This window comes from Recurvomyces mirabilis, assembly GCF_035927965.1.
Source record: "Recurvomyces mirabilis strain CCFEE 5264 chromosome Unknown scaffold_31, whole genome shotgun sequence".
Taxonomy (NCBI): domain Eukaryota; kingdom Fungi; phylum Ascomycota; class Dothideomycetes; order Mycosphaerellales; family Teratosphaeriaceae; genus Recurvomyces; species Recurvomyces mirabilis.
In genome coordinates, this window is record NW_027041965.1 from 1 (window position 1) to 21,784 (window position 21,784).

A 21,784-nucleotide genomic window follows, 5' to 3' on the forward strand; every position below is an offset into this window, starting at 1 on the left:
GACACTTCTCAGGTCAGCAAAGGACAGTACGTTAGATTACTCAGCCTATCGCCCAACTTCAACTTCCATCATTGCAGCATCCATATCCTCATCAACATCCATCTCATCTTCCATTTCTCTCGCCTGAGCCAACACCCTCTGTCCATACGATATCTCCTCACCATCCTCATCCATTCTGGGCTTCTCGGCCTCCATCTTCTTCTGATGCTTCCTCAGATCCTCATAACTCCACGTCGAAATACCCTCCTGCATCTTCGCAGGAAAAGGCTTACTCATGGTCTTCAGGAACTTCTTCGCCGACGCCACGGCTTGATCGACACTCATCTGCGAGTCGGACTCGAGCAGGGCTGAGGATATCCATTTTGGAAGCTGGGATCGCTTCTTGGCGAAACGCTTATCGGCCATGACCATTATCCCATAGTCGTCTTTGCCTCGAAGGACTCGGCCTAAGCACTGAGCACAATGTCGCATGGCGTCGAAGGACAAGAAATCGTTTTCCCGAATGCGGTATGTCTCTCTCAAGAACTCTAGGCGGGCTTTCAGAATCCGAGACTCAGTGTACTGAAACGGTACACCTATACACAGCACCGTCCGGCCGTAGTGGTGGTCGAAATCGATACCTTCGGAAACCTTGCCACGTGCCACACACAGCAGCATCGCACCTCTACCGTTACTGCAGGCTGTACGGTATGTTTCAAGAGCAAGGGATGTTTCTTGGCTATCAGGCGTTTCAACCAGAATCAGCTTGCTCTTCCATACCGAGTCAAGGATCCCCATCGATTGCCAGGCCGAGATCACTCGTTCCATGTACAAGTATGACGGGAAGAAGACCACGATACCATCTGGTGTAAGCTTGGAGAACTCGATCAGGAGATTGCCATAATTCCGCACGACCTGCGGATCATCACGAGTCTGGAAGCCCGTGGACATCTGACTTTGATCCGAACCTCTTGTGACGATCATGGGCATGAACGAGCGGCGAGCAAGCGTCATAGCATATGACTCCTGTACAACGCAGTTGAAGCCTAGCATCTTGGGATACATTTCCAGCGGTGAGATCGTGCCAGAAGTGATGATGACGGAGCTGAAGCGGTCGAACACAGGCTTGATCGCGATCGCGGCGTCGAGACATGTGAAATGTAGCACCGGGTTTGCAACACTCGCAGTGTCAGACTCGAAGGGCTCGAGAATGAGGAGGAAGCCAGTCTCGTAGGTTGCCACTAACGTTGCAAAAGATGCTACTTCTTGAAGTGGTTGGTAGTCCTCAATATTTGTCAACTCCAGCGTGCGCACGAGCGATGTTAGTCGCTCAGCGCAGAATCTTAGTGGCTTCTTTTCAATAAAGGTAAGCTCTTTCAGATGCGCCAAGAAGGATGGCGGTGTCTCTGAAATGACATGCAGGACTTTCATCCTAGTCTTTAGATATTCGATAAATCGTTTCAGGAATGCCGTGAAGTGCTCTGCCCGTCGAATGTTGCCAGGAATTGCTTCTTTCAGCAGATCATCAGGCAGGGCGGGATTTGACATGAACGCTTCCTCGTCTCTCGCTTGATCGGCATCTCGCAGGCCCTCCACAAGTTTGGCGTACTCGTTCTGTAGCTTCTGAGCATCGGTGTCTTTCATCTCGGTGATCTTGCGCTCGAGGTTTGCAGCTCCACGACCAGCTCGCCGCAACGACTCTTCTGTAAGGTCAATACTTAACGATTCGATGCAAACGTTATCAATGTTGTGCGCCTCATCGAACACGACGATGCAGTCTTTCGACAGCTCCCTTGACACCCGTTCGGCAATCTTTGGATCGAGCAGATAATGGTAAGAGTAGATAATGACGTTGCAAAAGGGCATCATCCTTCTCGCGGTAAAGTACGGACACTGTTTCTGCTGCTCTCCATATCGTAGCATGCCATCCAGCGTCCATACACCAGGTGGTATCAAATTGTGAGGCTCAAGCAGATCAAGGTTGTCGTGGTAGATGCAAAGATCAACGTCTTCGCCTCGATCTTTCTGCTCCTTGACGAAGCCAGCAGTGAGACTCCGACATCTCGCATCGACCACGGAACCACTCTTCTCCCGCTTCACAGACGGATGCAAGCACAAGTTCTTCCGACTCGTCAGACCTAGACCCCGGAAGTCCTCGACCTCGCCTAGCTGATCGGCACGATATTTCATCAATGCTTTCAGTTCAGCCAACGCTTTCTCGATCTCAGACATGGTACGAGAGCAGTAGATGAGTTTCCGGTGCTCAGGGTAGAATTGCTGGTACGCAACGATGAGTGAGAGTAGTGACACAGTCTTGCCGGTCCCTGAAGGCATCTCCAGTACGCAGTGGCCGCCTGCGTCCAGAGTGCGTTTGAGATCGCACATGTAGGCATACTGCTCGGGATAGATCCTGGGATACGGAAAGAGGACTGGCAGATCCTCAATCATGAACTTCATCTTGCTGATACTCTGTGTTGACCACCTCCACTGGCTCAATTAACTGTTTCCCATATGATTGTCTTATGTGGTGGCAAGAAGTGCAGACTGGTCGTCAGGCGGCGTGACTCATGCTGGTTGCCTTCTATATTCGCACTCCAACTCTCAAGGGAGAAGTACACCAACACCACAGTTGTCCGGTCCCGGATCAATGACCTTGTGCTGAGGTGAAGTTTCGAAAATGATGGTAGTACATCACTTGAGCCAGAGGGGATCGATATGTTTGACTAGCGTGGCGTTGGCGCGTTCGAGTGACTAAGCAGCGACACGTCTTTCACGCGTTCCACTTTAGCTTCTCGAGACGATACATGTAGAGAACAAGCTATACCACTCGAAGACGATGGCGACATTGCAGCGGCCACTGGACGAGATCGCTGCTCTGTCCTCATCACCAGCCTTTGGCACACCTGTCCATCCTATTCTACCAACCGAGCAGGGACGGCCACTCGTACAGCCAGCGTTCAAGCCTGTGGTGCACGCAGTAATCGCAGTAAAGCTAGAGCCACCGCAGATTCGACCCCTCGCCTTCCGGACGTTCACTAAGAAGCACAATCTCACGCTCAGCGCGTCGTCACTCCAAGCCTTGGCATCGTTCATTGGCAAGCATTGTGGAACAGGATGGCGGGAGGAAGGAACTGGAGAGAAGGTGCTCGAGGAGGTTGCCAGGCTGTGGAAAGCAGAGAGTGGTGGCGTGATCGTTGAGGACGGTACGCGGCTGAAGACTATACTCAGAACACTCGAATCCTGCATGAGTGGAGGAAGGCTCGGGCAGGCGAAGAGTGGCAGCAAGCTGAGCAGGGAGAGCAGCTTTGCCTTTGGCAACGATAGTGCGGTCGACCTATCAGAGGATACATCGAGACGACCAAGCCTGGACAGCCACAGGAATAGCAGTTTTGGCATGAGCAAGCTGCAGGTTGACGAGGATGAAGACCACGATGAAGCGAGCAAAGATCCGAGAGCCTGGATCAAAGTCCATTCGGCATACGAACAGCCTCGATTCACCTATGACATGGACAAGAAGCACTTTGTTCAGCCCAGCAACGCGCCATCTCTGTTTCCTTCCCCTGCTCACAAGACAGCATTATTTCGAGAACGGTACAACATAATCTACCAGCGACTATTGCGAAACGAAGCATTCCAAGCTCCGTCATTCTCCTCGAATCGGGCAACGCTCGCTCGGACAGATAGTACGACAACCGCTCAACAGTTCTACAAGATCACACCCGTGGCGAATCTACTAGGTCGCGGAGGCACTTCGCATCTTTTGCTTGGCATGCTAGTGATCGCACCGACCGGCACTTTGGCACTCAACGACCTGTCTGGCGGCATCAGCCTGAATCTCCAGCACGCACAACCTTTGCAAGGCAAAGACTCAGCTTACTTTTGTCCCGGCATGATCGTCCTCGTCGATGGAGTGTATGAAGAGGACTGGGCAGGTGCAGGTAGTGCCGGATTGGGCAACACTGGTGGTGTTGGCGGCACAATCGGTGGTAGATTCCTTGGCTTCAGCATCGGCGGCCCACCAGTAGAAAAGCGAAGCGTCAGTCTTGGTCTGAGCACGAACGCGACTGAAGTCGGAGGCGGCTTCGGGTGGACAGACTTCCTTGGTCTAGGATCCGAACGAGCGATCGGCGACAGAATGCGAAGGCTCGAGCAGAGATTTCTTGGACTGGAGAATGAATTTGCGAGCGAGCAGCGAAGGAAGATGGTAGTTATGTCAAAGGTGACGCTTGATCATCCTTCGACTCTTTCAGCTCTTCGAAAAGTGCTTGAACAGTACGCAGCCAACATTGAGCAACCTCTGGCATTTCTGATTATGGGCGATTTTTGCTCTCAAGCGGCATTGGCAAGTGCAGGTGTTGGATCTGTCGAGTACAAGGAGATATTCAACGAGCTTGCTGCTGTGCTTCGAGACTTTCCTACACTTCTCAAGAACAGCACTTGGGTCTTCGTGCCTGGCGACAACGATCCCTGGCCAGCAGCCTTTGGTGCTGGCGCCAGCACAGCGGTGCCTAGAGATAATGTTCCTGATGTCTTCACAAGCAGAGTTCAGCGCACGTTTACAGAAGCAGGGTTGAGCAAAGAAGAAGTCAGTAGACAGGTCTTCTGGACTAGCAACCCCACTAAGCTCAGCTTCTTTGGTCCGGCTCATGAGGTGATGATAATGAGAGACGATATCTCTGGTCGACTGAGGAGGAATGCTGTTCGTATAGGGCAGGCCACGAAAGAAACGGAGAGCCAGCGAGCGGAAGTGGAAGTAGAGACTGGAATGGATGATATCGTCATGTCTGGCGCACTACCCACCGCCGAGGATGTGGACGACACCCGTCCGGGTACGGAGCCGCAGAGCAGCAATGTGGCAGCCTCGTCCGAAGACTATATAACTCAGGAAGCCAAGAAGCTCATTCTCTCTCTTTTACCACAGTCAACACTTTCGCCGTTCCCGCTGAGTACGCGACCTGTACATTGGGACTATGCTGGCTCACTGTCACTTTACCCGCTTCCGCATACGCTCATATTAGCTGACGCCGAGAGTGAGCCTTTCGCAATGACTTTTGAGGGTTGCCATGTGATGAATCCTGGCCGACTCGTGACTGGAAGTGGCAGGCGGAAGAAGGTGCAATGGATCGAGTACGATTTGCTTTCGAAACGAGGGACGATGATGGACAGTTGGGTTGGATGACACCAACATAGCTCCTAGGGTGGTAATACATTTCTACGAATAAGGATACGATACACTGTTGCATAACGACGAGGAAGTCCATCAAGCGCCATAGACGACCTCGGGATGTGACGCATCCTCCAGCCTATCTTTTTCTCGACCACCCACGGCAACTTCCTCACTGGTCTTTGTTGCTGCCATCACCATATCAACATAATTTTCGGCCGATGCTCCACTACTCTTTCGTCTGGCTGCTTCAAGCCCTGCCTTATCTTCCGACTTGACGAAAGGACATAGCAGCAGACAAATCCCAATCAGCGCTCCACAGAAGATGAAAACGGCCTTGATGCCTTCTCTTTGTGCCACATCCAACGCAAGCACATCCGCCTTAGCGAAGCCGAAAGTATCAACGCGGCTGATTGCCTGGCTGGCGTAGTGCTTCAAAGGATCTGGCAGAGCACGGGCGCACACGAGGGTCACGATCGTGGAGGACAGAGCTGTGCCCACGGAGCCACCAGTCAGTAGGATAAGGTTCCGGGAGCCTATCGTAACTGCTCTGTCAGTGGTGTCTACTTGGGTGGCAAGCGCATGAATCGAGTTCTGGAATATGACGCCTGTGCCTGCCCCGGCGAGGATTGCGAGCAGCTCAACTACGCCAACATGAACTTGTTCAGGAATGCAGCCAAGTAGGATCAAGCTTGTCGTCCAGAATGTAAAGCCTATAGTAGCGATAAATCTGTAACTGGCAGGACTCGACGCCCTTTCCTTGTACGACATCTTTAGTAGTATGGGCGACAACGATGAAGTGACGCTGTGAGTGGCGTAGTACGGGATCATCAGAGTCGCACTCTCGAGTAAGCTCTTGTCCTCGACGATCAGCCAATAGATGGGCATGAAGACCTGGAAGCTGTAGTATGCCATGCCGAAACAGAGACTCTGAGCAAAGATGACCCAGATATTGCGCCTCGAGAACATTCGGAACGGCACGATAGGCCTGATGCCACGCAGCTCGTGGCGTTGATATACACCCCAGCAGCAGAAAGCAAGGAGCGAAAGCACAGCGAGCACGATCAGAGCAATCTTCCTTGGGCTGCATCCGCTGGTGTCGTCTCGTGCCGAAGCAACGCAAATGAAGACTACCATTGCGATAAGGAGACCCATGCCAATGCGGTCGATTGTTTTCAGGCGTGCCCAGATGGCCTCCTTTCCGGCTTCATCAGGGGCGCCAGGGAGCTCGAAATAGTGCCAGATGCCAATGAGCAGTGCGAGAATAGCGACAATGTAGTAGAACATCGGCCAACCTGTATGGGAGTCTGGGTACCTCTGGTCTTTCATGGCCAACGTAGCTCCTATCAACACGCCGATTATGCTCCACAGGCCCACGCCAATACCTTGAAGGCCTTGGAACTGCTCCCTCAGCCTCGGTGCCATAAAGTCATTTTGTGCAACGTTGATTAGATTGACCATGGTACCGTCTCCGAACCCGCTGAGAACACGGCCAAAGATAAATACTGCCTGGCTGGTGGCGTAGGTGGAAACACCAGAAACCAGAGAGCCAGCCACAAGCACTCCGAGCGCTATGACCAGCATATTGCGACGACCGAAGAGGTCACTCAAATAGCCAAGCAATGCTTGCCCGACGACTGCGCCGATGAGTTGTGCTGTCACGGCCCAGATTACGGTGTCGCCGGCGTTGAAGTGGATGCCGATGGTTGAAAGGAGGAAGGCGTTGGCCGCCAAATCCATGAAGGCTATATTGTTGGCGGAGTGGATGGGCATAAGAACCCGAAAGAGTCGCCATCCCTCCTTAAAGTTGTCATGAGACGATATGGCAGAGGCGCGGCGCAAGGCTTCAGCTGCCGCGGCTGCATCTCGCGGCTCGAACGCAGGTGTCAGTTCCATTGCTATTGCAAGTGTTCGACAAGCAGGGCTGATTTCGTGTAGAAGCTCCCGTGTGCATATGTAGAGAGCATGTGACTGGAGGCGTGCAGTGCTACAAGTCAGCGAGCGAAAGTGAAGGGACGTCAAGGACGAGGGATTCATCAGACGATGTTTAATGCGAAAGACATATTTGAACGGTGCGGTGAGCTATAGGTTCGTTGGGGAGGGGTGGAGAGATGAAGGAGTAGCTGTCCAATGCTTGAGAGGACAATCTATATAGCGTGTGGAGTTCCTGGAGGTAAGCACGGTATCCGTGGCTGGCGTACCACGATAGTCTCAACCCTCAAATCAACCTATGGCTGTGGAGCAAATGGTCAGGAGTTAGATAAGCAGGTGTAGATGGCTCTATGTACTGTTCTACAGCCTCAACACGCTCGACTTATGTACAGAAGCAAGACATGAGAAAGCAAGGTAATCTTTAGGTGTCTTGTGAAGTGTACAGTGCGTTATGCTACATAAAAATCCCAAGATGCGATCCCGGAACCCCTTTGCTATGCGTACGCTACTGATACAATGACCGCTCTCACTCTATCTTTCTCCGTAGATTCGTCGATGCCTAGGCATCCTCGACCGCCTTCTGCATCGCCGCCGCAAACTCCGCACGACCGAATGTCAGCTCCCCGATGCCCACCAAAGCGTTTGAGGTTGGCGAACTCGAGACGCTGATACGCTGTGGCCATTGTACGCATCGCCTCGTTACAATTGACTGGTGTCTCACGTACAGGAGCGGGAGCAGGACCGGAAAGAAGTGTGTCGAGGCGAGTGGTGATCGAGTCGACGGCGTTTGGCGCCACTGTTGCCGGGCTGTTGACCGGTGGTGGCGGTGGTGCGTTCTCAGGCGACGAGCCCAAGGATGGTGCCATGCCGGTTTGTGTGTCAACTGATGGCGCGGACGATGCTGTCGGGAATGAAGCAGCGGGTGGGATGCTTGTGCCGTTGGTGGATGCGGCGGACGAGGCGATGGTAGTGCCGTTTGTGTGCGGCATCGCGGAAATGGTGGACGCCGTTGGCGCCATGGAGGCCTGTAAACCACCCGCTACAGGTGCAGCGGTGGTGAGAGCGGCGGCTGAGACGTGTGTGTCGTTGGCACCGTTCGTGTGTGCGCCGTTTGGTTGTGCCTGTGATAAGTGTTAGCAATCTATATCATATCTATCATATCACACCACGTCAATAGGAGATACTGCTTACCATCTTTGACACTAACCAAAAGACCAAGATGATTGTAGTTGTATATATCTCAAACCGCTGGCGAAGGAAAACCTTTATACCTGCGTTCGATGAATGGTGACGAAAAGGGCTTAGTGTGAAAAGCGTACCTTCCGCATAACAGCGCGTGGATCGCCAAGGAGACCACTAGCGCGGTCGGGTGGAGGAGGATAGATGTACCAGTACGATTCAAGTGGAGGGGGCGGGCTTATGTTGAGATTCCATGCGCTGGGTGAGTGGGTCTAGCATTCTCGAGCGAACAGTACGTCTTGTTAGGTTCAGGCTGCGGCATCTGGTCCTTTGTCGTCTGGTCCTTTCTAATGTGAGTTTCCACAAAGCAGTAGCGAGGTTGAGCAAGCATGTGCTCCACCAGATGGTCGCATTAACCTGCCGTGCACACAAGGTTTTGAAGATCTGCGACCCAATGGTAATAGGAAGCTCACAAAGCATTTCCGGTTGCAAGCAAGTACATTGGCCACTGGCTAGTCTTTCGCTCTCCTTGTGTACGCAATATGTAGCAAACTCCTGCCGTCTGTTCAGGGCCGGGAGCACGATCTCGAAAAGGACTTTCAGTATCGAGCCAGTGTACCTCCAATTAATCAATCAGTCAGCGTTTCTGCATGTACAGTGTCTTGAGCGCGGACGCATCCCAACGGCTCTCGGATCAGAGTAACAGGCGCCTCCAGTCCAGCCCTTTATGAGGCTTGATGTCCCTCAAAATATCAACAGTAAAGCAAACATATTTCCCACCGACCGCCTGACTGCTTCCGATCAAATCCCAAAGCCGGCGGCATCCATAAATCACGCATTCCTCTCATAAGCCCTCCACCACAACCCAACATTAGCCGCCACCAGCAAATCCAGCATCGCCAGTCCCTCCGACTCAATAATCAGCTTCCCCAACTTGACCTGCTTACCCCCAAACCCACCCCCCGCCTTCTCCTGCCCAAGCGTCAGATCCACTTTCCCATCATCATTCAGCACAAAACCCGGTGACACCCCGCCATCCCAGCTATCGTGGCGTGTATGTCTTGAGAAGTACGATGCCCGCTTTTCCGCGAGCGGAGTAGACGTAGTTTTACTCGAGTTGGGAAGGTTGAAGCGGAGTTCGCTGACCTCAGTCGTATTGCCGGAGTGGGTGTGGCGGCATTTGAGACTCTTGCCTGTGGCGCCGGTGTTGAACTCGCATCTACCATCCCAGGGGCTGGTGAAGGTGTAGCTTTTGTGCCGTTTGTCCATTGTTGTTAGGCTCGTGCTACTTATATCGACTGAGAGGCGATTACGTAACAAACTTTTCACATCACCATGGATAGGAGTGTACTCCGTCGACTTCGCCCTGCCATGGCCGTATGCATGTTCGCCGAAACGTGAACCTGGCATATGGAGACGCCTTCGGAAGACACCTTCTGGTGGAGGCTCGCTGTCGGAGGATTGCGTGGATGTGCTTATGCGAGATTCGGGACGATCTTTGTCGATGAACTGGGCGTAGCCTGGGTTGCTGATGTCCAGGTATACAGGAGCGCCACCTCGCTTGATACGTTTGGCTGCTCCTGGTACAAGCAATGTAGGCGAGCAGACCTCGTACACCGATGGGTCATGAATAGAAGCGACATTCCATTGCTCACCCAAAGCAGGATCTCGTCTGATCAGTGTCAAAGAGCCAGGAGTGATATCAGGAGTGTCGGAGTCTGCTTTGACTTCTGGCTCGTACTGTCTAAAATACGGATTGTTGTCTTCACTATGATCCGCATGGCGCAGTAGTCGCTTGTTCTCATCGTGGAGCGATGGCCGCCGTACTTGATCAGCTCGTGGTCTGGGCAACGGCCGTGATGGGATGATAGGAAGATTCACATGCGGAGGCACAGGCGGTGGTCTATCGTCGTAGCTAGTGACGTTGACGAATTTTCGGGAGATGCGCTGTGATGGCTGCGAGGATAGGCGCTGAGTGGCAGCTCCAGGCATTTGATCATTGACTGGAAATGGCAGAGCTGAGCCGGGTACTTTGCGTCTCGGAGGTAATACTGGTGGCTGATTTCTTACTGGTTGCTCGGCAATCGGAGCAAGCTGTGATGCATCGACGTCTGCAGATGTCCGTCTCGGCTGTTCCAGTATCTCATGGTCGGCCTCGTTGTGGATATGGACGTAGTACAACGAGCTTTCCACGTCCTCAGCGGAAACGACCTTCTCGCGTGGCTTCAGTGGCGTCAGGAACACATCTCTGCTTCCTGGTACTCGGGCGATATACAAGACAAGAGGTTGTCGAAGATCTTGATTCGACGTGCTCGGCTGTTGCGGTGGATTTGATGCGATTGCCGTAATGGCCGACAGCGATGTGGCCTCTACTATCGAATCTGTACTGTATGCCATGGCTGCTTCACCGAGTTATTGCCTGAGCCCGTGTTATGTATTCGTTGTGGCTGAGCGTTGACTTTCATCCAGGCAGACGCATTTTGCTGGTCGAGGCCGCAGTTTTCTTCTACGCAATATCAGCATACAAGCCTCTTGGCCACATCCTAATCCGCTCATAGCGATCGTGTATCATCAGAGGCTGTACAACTGTGATGCTGGAGGAGCAAACATAGATTACGTGCAGACTGTGGCTGTACCTGGTCATTGCCATTTATCCTTGTCGCCACTACGCTGTCCGTGCACAGCAGATATTTGGCGGCAAGGCAATGAAGAAGCTTGCCTCACGAAACGCTAACTCTTACCTCGTCTACACCAGGGAGTCAAGCAGTATGGTAGATATGTGTTGTAGCGAAGAAACAGAAAAAGAAGACAAAGTGCTTCACTTTCACACATCTCATCATTCATGTACAGTGCGGGCGCTAGACCCCGCTAAGTCTAGAGTTTCGGCAGAAGCGCCAAGATTTCGCATTTCCTCTGCTGCGAGTCTGTTTCGCCGATGCAGAAGTTATCCACCGCATGTCGCTCTCCTTCCTCCCTTCTATACCATCCTTACCGGCCGGCAACATGACGGAAGAGATAGAAGTACCCGAGACGATCGAGGTACGATAGTTGACGATCAAAACATCTACATCTACATCTACATGACTGACCATCTCGACAGCAACGCCTCCAGAAACATGCCAAGGCCTTCGAATCGTTGATGGCTCTGGCGCCCGCACGTGAGTACTTTGGAAGCCAGATAGACGATGGACTGGAGCCGAGCGAGCAATGGAACCGCAAGAAGCAGACCAAGGAGCAGAAGCGAGCGGCGAAGAAGGCCAAGCTCGATCCGGCAAATCAGAAGAGCGCTCTGGATGTCATGAAGGAGCACGAGCGGAAGCGGAAGCGCGAGCTTGGCGAGGAAGGCGGAGAGGAAGGCGGGGTGGGTGGCGAGGATGCGGAAGAGAAGACGGTGAAGAAGCCTAAAGTGGAGCACGACGAGGGGGCGAGGAGGCGGCAGAAGGCAGAGCGGCGGAAGGAGAAGCGGCAGGTGAAGAAGGAGAAGATGGAGCGGAAGAAGGTGAAAGCGGATGCTAAGAAGGCCGCCAAGCAAGATCAAGACCTGGATGAAGCACTTGCAGAAAAGCGAGAGGCGGAAGCAAAGCTCGACGAGGACGATGATCAGTATGATGAAGATGATACAGTGGTTGCGCACAACAATGGCGGCGAGCTGGACGGCTTTGATGCCTCAGGTCTTGCTGAGGACGACACAAATCTTGGAGAGGATACACTCATGGACGACGCGCATAGTGTTGTGGGGTCCGAGGCTTCGTCAGCTCCCTCAACAGCAGCCGTCGACAGCCCAGCTTTTGACGTCGCCACCAACCACTCTGCAGCATCTTCATCATCCTCGATAGTACCGCCATCACTTCCAGAACAGACGAAGCAGTCTGCGACAACGAAACCAGCAAAGCCTACAGTAGACACAACTGCCGCACAGGCTGCAATAAAGAAGAGCGACCCCACATCTGGCACATCATCACCGAAGATCCAACTACCAAACATCGACCAGGCACAACTCCAAGAGCGTCTACGACAGCGAATAGAAGAGCTGCGGGCACGACGAAAAGCGGACGGACCAGAAGGCAAGCCAGCCAAGAGCCGACAAGACCTTCTCGAGCAACGGCGGAAGAAGGAGGAGCAGCGCAAAGCAGCCAAGAAAGAGCAAAGACGACAAGCGAAAGATGATGAGCAGTGGAAACGAGAGGAGCAGCTACGAGGCTCAGGCAGCCCAATGTCCATGGACATGTTCAGCCCACGAACTCAAGAAAACAACTTCTCCTTCTCCCGCCTTGCCTTCGAAGACGGTACTTCCGCAGATCCCACAATGAGCACCCTCGCTGACCCGCGAAAGAAGAAAGGACCCCAAGACCCCCGTACAGCCCTCGAAGCCGCCCAAAAGAAACAAGCCCGCATTTCCGGGCTCGACGCGGAGAAACGCGCAGACATCGCCGACAAAGACATGTGGCTCAACGCCAAGAAACGCGCTCACGGCGAGAGAGTCCGAGACGACACGAGTCTGCTCAAGAAGGCGTTGAAGAGGAAGGAGAAGGGCAAGTCGAAAAGCGAGAAGGCTTGGCAGGAGCGGGAGGAGAATGTTGTTAAGGGAAGGGAGATGAAGCAGAAGAAGCGAGAGGCGAATTTGGCGAAGCGGAAGGAGGACAAGGGTGGGAATAAAGGAGGAAAGAAGGGGCCCCAGAAAGGCGGGGCGAAGAAGGGCGGGAAGAGGCCAGGGTTTGAGGGGAGGTTCAAGGCGTAGTGTTATTTACTGCTATAAATCGAGCGTACCGAGCCTTTATCATGCCCAGTGCTTATGGGGTTTGTCTCGTGCGCTAGTGCAAAGCCTTGAGGTCTATCTGGCGCCCTTCATTCTTTTGCTCGTACCGGTGAGTGTTGATGTAAAGCGAGTTGGGGCACAGAGGGAGGGCGAGCCAAGAAAGTACACGTGCTAGGTCGAGGCGTCCAGTGAGACGCACTGACTTGGTCCACCAAGGTACAGGACAGGTTGATACACTGAAGTCGTCATTCATACATCTATGCATTACAGCCAAGAGGGTATTTTGTCCTTCGAAACCCTGCCCACTGACTACTCCATGCGCCAGCCCCGCTCTCCTACCCAACCCCACCAACATTCTGTCGTGATCGATCCAAGCATCATCATCTCGAAAGCGTAGGCTTACTCGCAGTATTCACCGGTGGTGGCGGACCCTCCGCATCTGGATACGGTAGTCGTCTACCCAGATCACCCATGTTCATGAAAGTCCTCGGTCCTCCGCCACCGTTGTAGTTCTGATACTGTAGTGTCTGTGGCGATGTGGGGGACTGCATCTGCTGGTCCGGATATGGCAGAGGTGTCTTTGGTGGTAGTGGTGGTGCTGGGGCCGAGTATGGCGGTTGACCTGATGGTGGTGATCGTCGATCGCCATTGTCGTGGCTATGGCGTGGTGAGGGGCCGTTGTTTGGGAAGTGTGGTGAGAGTGGTGACGGCTGCGCACCATAAGGTTGGGCGGCCCGTTGTGATGGTGTGCGAGGTAGGTCGTACGATTGTGGTTGTGAGTAGCCGTCGTCTGGCGTGACCACATATTTCTGATCGGTCACGCTCGGGCGATGCTCTGTCGAGCCTCGTGCATCTGGCGGGACATAGTATTTCTGATCGGCTATACTCGGTCGGTGCTCATACTGTCCTGATCCAGGTCGGAATGCCTGAGTCTGGTAGTAGCCGTCGTCGGCCGGTAGCTCGACTGCCATAGGATTCGATACTGCTGGAGCAGTCGGCAGTGGTCGATCCCATGGATTCTGCCAGCTCTCGCGGTCTGCTGCAGGGTTTCCACCGGCCGCCTTTCGTGCTTCAGCACGTTCGTGTCGCACTTTTGCGAAGTGTATCTTAGCCATCTTCGCTGCAATACTTTGGTTCATCCCTTCCACGTCACGCTTCGAGAGGTAGCTTCGGGTGTTCGTACTAACTTCTGACAATCGTGCCCATTCGTTCATACCAAATTCGCCGACGCCAACTTCGACATTGAGGCGGTAGTAGTTGTCCACGTTCACTTGTCGAGAAGAGAGATACTCTCTGACCATGTGCTGATGTGTCTCTTCACATCCTTGTAGCTTCCTGATCAATCTTCTCCGAGCTTCCGCAAAGTCACTCATACTGCCACCAAGCAGGCCTTCCCACCACTCATGCGAATCTTGTGATGCTGGCGCTTTGCCCGTGCCAATGCTTACAAACACACCGATTTCACGACCAGGCCATTCGTTCAACGCTGCCTCATCCAATACCATAGGTGAAGGATTGTATTTACCCGGACCTTCGTCTAGATACACCGACTGGCCTATCTGGATCGGCTTGAACGCCATGGCTATCGCGGAAGTGGCTCGTCCAGCTTCCCAGATTGTGCACTTGACGTCTGGTGCTGGTTCCTTTCGCGAGTCGTACGACCGCAACATCGTCGTCTGATTTGTGCCTTTCAGTACTGCAGTCACTCCAGTCTTCGTACGGTTCTCTCGGATGTCGTACAGCTGAGTGTTAGGGTTGCCAGACTTCAGCGAGCCAAAGCCAGGCCCTACACGCGAGCTGATTGGACTCATGCCAATCTGACTGTATCGACTGTTCTGACTGAGTGTTCGTTGCGGCAATCCGTTCGTATCTGTGCTGCTCCTACCTGCCAGATCCGACATGGGCACTGCGTTCGCAAGACTATCATTCCCTTCGTCCTCGAATATTGTATGCTCCCGTACGCACTGCTTGATCGCCTCTTCCAGCATACTAGCCTTGAACATCGTGCTCTTATATGGGATGCCTGCGAATGTCTTGTCCGTCTCGAACACTCTCCTCGTCATCCTCACGTACACTTCCTTGCAGGTGTCTAGATCCAGCCGCAGCCTCCCAAGCATTATGGCTATGAGACCACCCGTTCCAGTCCCCGCAATCAGGTCGAAGTAGTCGCATGGCTTCGGGATCTCGTGTCGCTTGGGCGCTCTTCCTTCAATCTCCACGAAAGTCCTGTGCATGAGCTCTTGTAAGATGATGAGCATCGAGTAGCCTCGGATTCCGCCGCCATCCAGTGATAGTATGCGCAAAGGAGCGCCTTTCGTGGTGTCCTTTCGGCGTAGTCGACTCTGCTCGTCCATGATGGTAATCTGCTGAGCGGCGCAAAGGCCGCGGTACGGGTTGACTCAGTAGTTGCGAAGGTGCGATGTTTGAGCTCGAGTTGTCCTGCAGTATTTCTACAACAGCTTCCGCCAAGTGGATCGCGGTGGGAGAAATAGTCTTGCGCCTGACTGGAGACCCGGCCGCAATCACCCACGGCTCATATAGGGCTGACGTAGCTGGTCAGGGTATGGGCGTGGTGCTGAGGAGGCAAACAGTTTCGTATCGGTGACACAAGCAGGAAATGTCGACGGTGATAGAGTCTGCGATCAAGTTTTCATTCACTATATCTTCAACCACCGTCTCTTAGTAGTCAAACCTCTTCTCGGAGCACTTCACTGCCGCCCAAGACATGTGCTGTGGGGCGCCACTACGTAGCTGCAGGGATGTTCAGCGGCCTGTTTGTGGCTGTGCAGCTGTTTGCAGGCCAGCGGTTCGCAGCAAGTCATACGACAGTTTCATGCTACTGCACGGTTGATAGTAAGCTTGCCTGATAGCTTGACCGACATGGGAACGGTGTCGATGGAGTGACCCAGGCCATCATCTGTAGGCCGCCGGCAGCAAGCACTTGCGAAATACATGGCAACGACCTTCCAGCGTACACAAGTACTGCAGACCGGTCATGACGAGCGAGGCAGCGGTAGCTTCGTGCCGAGTCTGTGACAGTAACCACCATGCCTCAGCCGCGGCACCATGCTGTGACGGTAGGCTCATTATGCGAGAGGCCTATGTGGCCGCTCTGCTGATACTCAGCCCACAGCGAGCTGTCTCCAGGTCATCGCCGAACGCGACTGCATCTCGGAGTGCGGCGCAGAGAAGCCTGGATGCAGCAGCGAGGATGCGACCTCATCATCATCTTTTGGTAAGCGTAAACGCGGCGCCTGTAGCGAGCACGCCACAAAGACCCAGAGGACCTTCGCGCACATCTTGAATAGCGTTGGTTGCATTTGCAGGGAGCTCACGTCCCGTAACCTCGAACCCTGCTGCAAGAAACCTACCGTGACGGGCGCGAAGTCCTCCTCCCCCGTCATGCCTGGGAAACAAGAAAGGCCCGAGAAGACGATGTCGTCTCCAAATTTTGATGAAGGTAAGCGCAATGACAGAACGACAGACGACAAGTTAGAGCGGTTTCAGACGACTAGTCGAGATGTCCGCACTGAGAAGAAACTTGGGACGTGTGAGAAGCGAGCTCTGTGCGACGAAGACGTACGGACCACTATCCCAGATACATGTGGCTCTCCATATGATCCAGCAGTCACGTCGCCTCACAAGACAAGCTGGCGTGAGCCCGACGGACGCAGTACAACCAAACCCAAGGCTTGTTATGCCAAATCCAGGAGCGCCATCGTTGAAGAGCCTTCAGGCGACGATTGTTGCCGGAAGTCGGACAGCTCCACCTCAAGACCGAAGAGAGGAAGCGATGTCGGTCCTGATGTTGAGAAAGGTCCCTCATTCAGGGAACATGTGTCTCTATCTGTTCAAGGCTTGACATGTACCGGCTGCGAAACAAAGCTTTAAAAAGCCTTGCATGAAATCCGCGGCGTCGGCAACCTTCACACCAGCTTGGTATTGTCGCAGGCGCAATTTGATCTCGATGAGCAAGCCTGCCAGGTTGATGAACTTGTCAAAGCCGTCGAAAGGGCGACCGGGTTCTCTTGCCAGCGCTCGAGCAGTACCGGGCAGTCTCTGGACGTGATGGTCGATGGCGATGCAAAGGCCTTTGTTGAGCACAAGTATCCAGTCGGGATTACCTTGATCAGCGTCCTCGGTCCTCACGAAATCCGCGTGACTTTTGATCCGAATGTCATCGGAGCACGAGCGATTCTTGAGACTGCCTTTGGAAGCGTACTAGAGCTTTCTGCACATCGGGCAAGTTCTAACCTTGAGACGGGACAGAAACACATTCGCCGTACGGCTTGGGTTACACTGCTCTCCGTAGTCCTTACAATACCTGTTCTTGTGTTAGCCTGGGCTCCTTTACACCCCCGTCCGGTCGTTTACGGTGCTGTATCGCTGGCCCTTGCTACGGCTGTACAATTTCTAGTTGCCGGCCAATTATACGTCAGCGATCTGAAAGCGCTGGTGTTTACAAGAGTAATGGAGATGGATCTCCTCCTTGTGCTCAGCACCACGACCGCCTACCTTTGCTCGGTCCTCTCTTTCGTGTTCGAGGCTGGCGGCCGCCCGTTCCCTGTGGGAGACTTCTTCGAGACGAGCACATTGCTGGTCACGTTGATCATGCTTGGCCGATTAGTCAGCGCTTTCGCCAGGCAAAGAGCAGTGGAAACTGTTTCTGTCCGATCACTCCAACACCACAGGGCGGTAATGTGCGATCGAGACGGTGGCAACCCACGGGAAATAGATGCGCGCCTCCTGCAATATGGCGATCTTCTTAGTGTGGGACCTGACTCGCGAATCACGACTGACGGCGCCGTTGTCACGGGCGTAACCGAAGTGGATGAAAGTATGGTGACGGGAGAGGCCCTGCCTGTCGAGAAGCGTCCCGGCGCACCAGTTATCGCCGGCTCTATCAATGGATCTGGCGTCATAATCATTCGCCTCACGAGGCTACCCGGAGACAATACTATCAGCACGATCGCAGCGATGGTAGACGAGGCCAAGTTCGTAAAGGCAAGAACGCAGGAACTAGTTGATCTCGTTGCGAGCTGGTTCGTGCCCATCATCCTCATCCTTGTCGCGGTGACTTTCTTGGTCTGGATCGCCATAGGAATCGCCATTCACCACCAAGGCGCGGGCACTTCGATCGTCCACGCGATCACTTACGGCATATCCGTGCTTATCGTTTCCTGCCCGTGTGCCATTGGCCTCTGCGTCCCAATGGTCATTCTGGTTGGCGGCGGCGTGGCTGCGAAGCACGGAATCATCGTCAAGTCGGCTACTGCTTTCGAGAAAGGCCGCAGAGTCTCACATGTGGTCTTCGACAAGACCGGCACTCTTACGGAAGGCAAACTCCAGGTCGTGAATGAGGCCATCCTGGCGCCGGAGGAACAAATCGCCTGGTCTGTCACACTTGGCCTGGTGAGTATCAGCAAGCACCCTGTCTCGGCGGCTATCAAGTCTCACCTAGAAGCCAAAGTCGTTCGAGCCGCGGTTCTGAAAGACGTGCGATCGATTGCTGGCAAAGGGATCGAAGGCACTTACAGCGGCACTCAAGTGCGCTGTGGCAAGTCTCGCTTTCTATCTCTTGAAGAGGTGTCGGAAGTCCAACGTCTTCTCCGAAAAGGCTTGACGGTCTTCTGCGTCACCATTAAGCACAACCCTATGTGCATCTTCGGCCTGTCAGACCGTGTGCGTCCCGAGACCAATCTCGTCCTAGCGGAGCTTAAGAATCGCCAGATCGCCATCTCGATCCTCAGCGGTGACGACGCAGCCTGCTCGCCGCCCAACTTGGTATTCCTCCAAGCAATGTGCGGTCCCGCTGCTCGCCTGCGGACAAACAGAGCTACCTTAAGGATCTCGCAAGGGGAAAGCGTGACCGCATTGTTTTCTGCGGCGATGGCACGAACGACGCCGTCGCGCTTGCTCTGGCCGACATTGGCGTTCACATGAGCAATGGCAGTGAAATCGCGCAGACGGCTGCGGATGTTGTGCTCCTGCGACCTTCCCTCATTGGCTTGCTTGTGCTGCTAGACCTCTCGCATGCGGCGATGCGCCGCGTGTACCTCAACTTCGCATGGTCGTTCGTTTACAATCTGTTTGCGATACTACTGGCTGGGGGAGCTTTCATACACGCACGTATCGCGCCGCAGTATGCTGGGCTTGGGGAGATTGTCAGTGTGCTACCTGTCATTCTAGTGGCGTTGCAGTTGAGGTTCTTCACGAAACGATATAGCTTAGGGCTGGACTGACAAGGCCTGCGTGGTGAGGAAAGTCACACGACGATATTGCGCTACTGCACAGTCGATAGTGAGTCTGCTTATGGCTTGATTGAAAAGAGAACGGTGGTGATAGGGTGACACTCGGGAGTGGCGATAGCTGGTCAACGAAAGGAACATGTGCCGGCGATAGGAACTGGTCACTGGCATCGTCTCAGGGACCATGGCAAAGGCGATGAGGTAAAGTGTCAGGTCAAGAACACACTCTAAGAAAATCTAGCACACACGCCGTTCTAGGAATCCAAACACCTCTGATAATATCAATCGCTTGAGCTACTATCGCGATGGCCCTCCTCCAGCGACTGCTTCTCGATATCTGTGCCAAGGCTTGTACCTGAGGATGAAGTCCTTGAACACGTCGTTTTTGACGATACTTCCAGTACCTGCGTCTTTGCTCTCGGCTTGATGAGAAGGAAGCACAACACCGTCGCGATCGTAATGGCGACTGCAGACAGCAGAAAGACTCTCTGGAAAGCACAGCGAAACCCTTCTGTCACCTCTGTGCTCTGTGCTGTGGTCAGATGCTTTTTGTCCGGACGATCGAACGGGTGCTCGGCGAAGGTGGCCAGGCTGCCTTTCAAGGTAGCCTTGACACACTTCTCCAATACACTGGAGTTCACAGCTGTACCAAGTGCGCCACCAAAGTATCGCAGGACGTTCCGGGCACCTAGTGCTGTAGCATTCTCACTGGCATGGACCTCATTTCGGATAGCATTGACGGCGTTCTGAAAGACTTTACCAGTCCCCACGGCGGTGAGCGCCAGCAAGAAGCAGATGACCGGATCACTCAGTCCAAAGACGAATGCAAAGATGACAAGAGCTACCATCCAGCAGCTGAAGCCGACAAAGGCCACCACAGTGTATCCAGGGATACCTTTCCTTTCCAGAAGGACGACCAGCCGAGCCGATGTGGTCGAGCATGCGCCATGCGTGCAGACGTAAGACAGCATGAAGAGTGCTGTGCACATCATCGTGAGCTGGCGAACAAACGTCAAGTACATGGGCATGTACGTGATCAGTGTGTTGTACGCAAAGCCGAGCAAGATGTTCTGCATATAGATGGCGGGGATGGTCCGATTCCTGAAGAACTTGAATGGCATGATCGGACGTGCGCCACGAACGGGGCCATAGTAGCCGTTGAGCCAGAAGACCACCGTGCCAACAACGAGCAGCACGACGCAGGTCGACAAGATTGCCGAGTCTTTCTTCATGTCGCGGCCTTGCGTAGCAAGTATGAGCACAGGCACGATCGCGAGGATGCCGAAGATGATACCGATCCAATCAATCAGTCTGACCAGACCTCTCCAGCCACCTGCCTCCATCCAGCAGTGTTGGACACGATGTTTGGCAGGCACGCAAGATAACGCCAGGACGAATGCGATGGCGTTCAGACCGACCTGGGTGTAGTAGAAGTACTGCCACATACCACGGCCAGCAACCAGTTCAGAGAATACCGCGGCCATGATCATCCCGAGAGCGCTCCCTGCGGCAACACTGACACCCTGGAAGCCTTGGTAAATCTGTCGACGCTCTTTGTCCAGGTAATCACTCTGCAGAATATTCACCAGACCAGAAATGCTCCCGAAACCTAACCCGGCGAAACCACGGAAGACGACCAGCATACCCAGATTATGTTCGAAGTTGCAGAAAGCAGTCCCCAAAGCGCCGACACCAAGGAACGCTGTGGCCAGGACGAGAGGAATCTTACGACCCAAGAAGTCGCTGAAGTAGTTGAAGATACACTGCCCGACTACAGCCATGACAAGGGCAGCGGTGGTAGCATACGAGATGTCCCTGCCTAGGCCTGTGTCCTGGGCTAGAGTCGGTGTTAGCGATGGTGAGCCCATGATGTCGAAGAAGGCAACGCCGTTGATGACGTTCAGGGCTGCGACGGCCTTCATAAGCGCCCATCCCTGTAGACGGTTATCATGGTCGATCGTGGTCGTCGTTGCTGAGGAGGGAGTGTCGGGAATCGAGTCGCTAGGTGAGCTTGAGCCAATAGAGAGGTCTTTGGGAGCCATGGTAAAAGTCTGCATAATCGAGAAATAGTAAGGGGTTGTTCTTTCGCTGAACCAAGAGTTCTCACCTTGTCTACTGTATCTAAGGGAGGCATCTACGACCTCATATATACATCTTCCGGCGCTGCTGAGGACAACGCAGACTGCAGAATATACTCTTGAGGGTTGGCATGTTGCTGACCATCTCTAGATCCAGCTGATCTTGAGGACAACAATATCTTAAGATCACTTTCAACGGTTGATAGTACCTATGAAGCGGCTGGTGATTCTATATCGACGCGCAGGAGGTGTGAGAATCCCATTTGCTCTCTCTTGCAAGATAGTAGCTGGGCACTGTGCAAAAGGCATGTATGTGCAATACCGACCACGTCGATATGAAGCTTGTGCTCCACTCTACAACCTTGATTTCGAGATCGATGATGGGGTCGTGAAATTGACGCGAAAACTCTTGCTACGGAGGACTCGTTATATATATGACGAAGTCATC

At 53.6% G+C, this 21,784-nt stretch overlaps 9 protein-coding genes across 9 annotated transcripts; 3 read left to right on the plus strand and 6 right to left on the minus strand.

Moving 5' to 3' along the window:
• Positions 1-45: 45 nt before the first annotated feature.
• On the minus strand, positions 46-2,436 carry RAD3 (TFIIH/NER complex ATP-dependent 5'-3' DNA helicase subunit; the record flags this gene model as incomplete). The annotated part of the gene is made up of 1 exon (XM_064842031.1): positions 46-2,436. The coding sequence occupies one exon, from the start codon at positions 2,434-2,436 to the stop codon at positions 46-48; it is 2,391 nt and encodes a 796-aa protein (XP_064690239.1).
• A 379-nt stretch (positions 2,437-2,815) lies between these two features.
• Positions 2,816-5,158, plus strand: DPB2 (DNA-directed DNA polymerase epsilon, subunit B; the record flags this gene model as incomplete). Its single annotated transcript, XM_064842032.1, has 1 exon — positions 2,816-5,158. The coding sequence occupies one exon, from the start codon at positions 2,816-2,818 to the stop codon at positions 5,156-5,158; it is 2,343 nt and encodes a 780-aa protein (XP_064690240.1).
• An 81-nt stretch (positions 5,159-5,239) lies between these two features.
• On the minus strand, positions 5,240-7,039 carry LTS14_009351 (uncharacterized protein; the record flags this gene model as incomplete). The annotated part of the gene is made up of 1 exon (XM_064842033.1): positions 5,240-7,039. The coding sequence occupies one exon, from the start codon at positions 7,037-7,039 to the stop codon at positions 5,240-5,242; it is 1,800 nt and encodes a 599-aa protein (XP_064690241.1).
• A 595-nt stretch (positions 7,040-7,634) lies between these two features.
• Positions 7,635-8,269, minus strand: LTS14_009352 (uncharacterized protein; the record flags this gene model as incomplete). The annotated part of the gene is made up of 3 exons (XM_064842034.1): positions 7,635-7,748; positions 7,801-8,196; positions 8,267-8,269. 3 exons carry the CDS (start codon positions 8,267-8,269, stop codon positions 7,635-7,637), a joined length of 513 nt encoding a protein of 170 aa, XP_064690242.1.
• Positions 8,270-9,085: 816 nt separating this feature from the next.
• On the minus strand, positions 9,086-10,651 carry LTS14_009353 (uncharacterized protein; the record flags this gene model as incomplete). The annotated part of the gene is made up of 1 exon (XM_064842035.1): positions 9,086-10,651. The coding sequence occupies one exon, from the start codon at positions 10,649-10,651 to the stop codon at positions 9,086-9,088; it is 1,566 nt and encodes a 521-aa protein (XP_064690243.1).
• Positions 10,652-11,257: 606 nt separating this feature from the next.
• On the plus strand, positions 11,258-12,992 carry LTS14_009354 (uncharacterized protein; the record flags this gene model as incomplete). Its single annotated transcript, XM_064842036.1, has 2 exons — positions 11,258-11,293; positions 11,355-12,992. The coding sequence occupies 2 exons, from the start codon at positions 11,258-11,260 to the stop codon at positions 12,990-12,992; spliced, it is 1,674 nt and encodes a 557-aa protein (XP_064690244.1).
• A 398-nt stretch (positions 12,993-13,390) lies between these two features.
• On the minus strand, positions 13,391-15,364 carry LTS14_009355 (uncharacterized protein; the record flags this gene model as incomplete). Its single annotated transcript, XM_064842037.1, has 1 exon — positions 13,391-15,364. The coding sequence occupies one exon, from the start codon at positions 15,362-15,364 to the stop codon at positions 13,391-13,393; it is 1,974 nt and encodes a 657-aa protein (XP_064690245.1).
• Positions 15,365-16,412: 1,048 nt separating this feature from the next.
• LTS14_009356 (uncharacterized protein) lies at positions 16,413-19,252 on the plus strand (the record flags this gene model as incomplete). Its single annotated transcript, XM_064842038.1, has 4 exons — positions 16,413-16,827; positions 16,906-17,292; positions 17,428-18,794; positions 18,845-19,252. The coding sequence occupies 4 exons, from the start codon at positions 16,413-16,415 to the stop codon at positions 19,250-19,252; spliced, it is 2,577 nt and encodes an 858-aa protein (XP_064690246.1).
• A 287-nt stretch (positions 19,253-19,539) lies between these two features.
• Positions 19,540-21,300, minus strand: LTS14_009357 (uncharacterized protein; the record flags this gene model as incomplete). Its single annotated transcript, XM_064842039.1, has 1 exon — positions 19,540-21,300. The coding sequence occupies one exon, from the start codon at positions 21,298-21,300 to the stop codon at positions 19,540-19,542; it is 1,761 nt and encodes a 586-aa protein (XP_064690247.1).
• Positions 21,301-21,784: the final 484 nt, after the last annotated feature.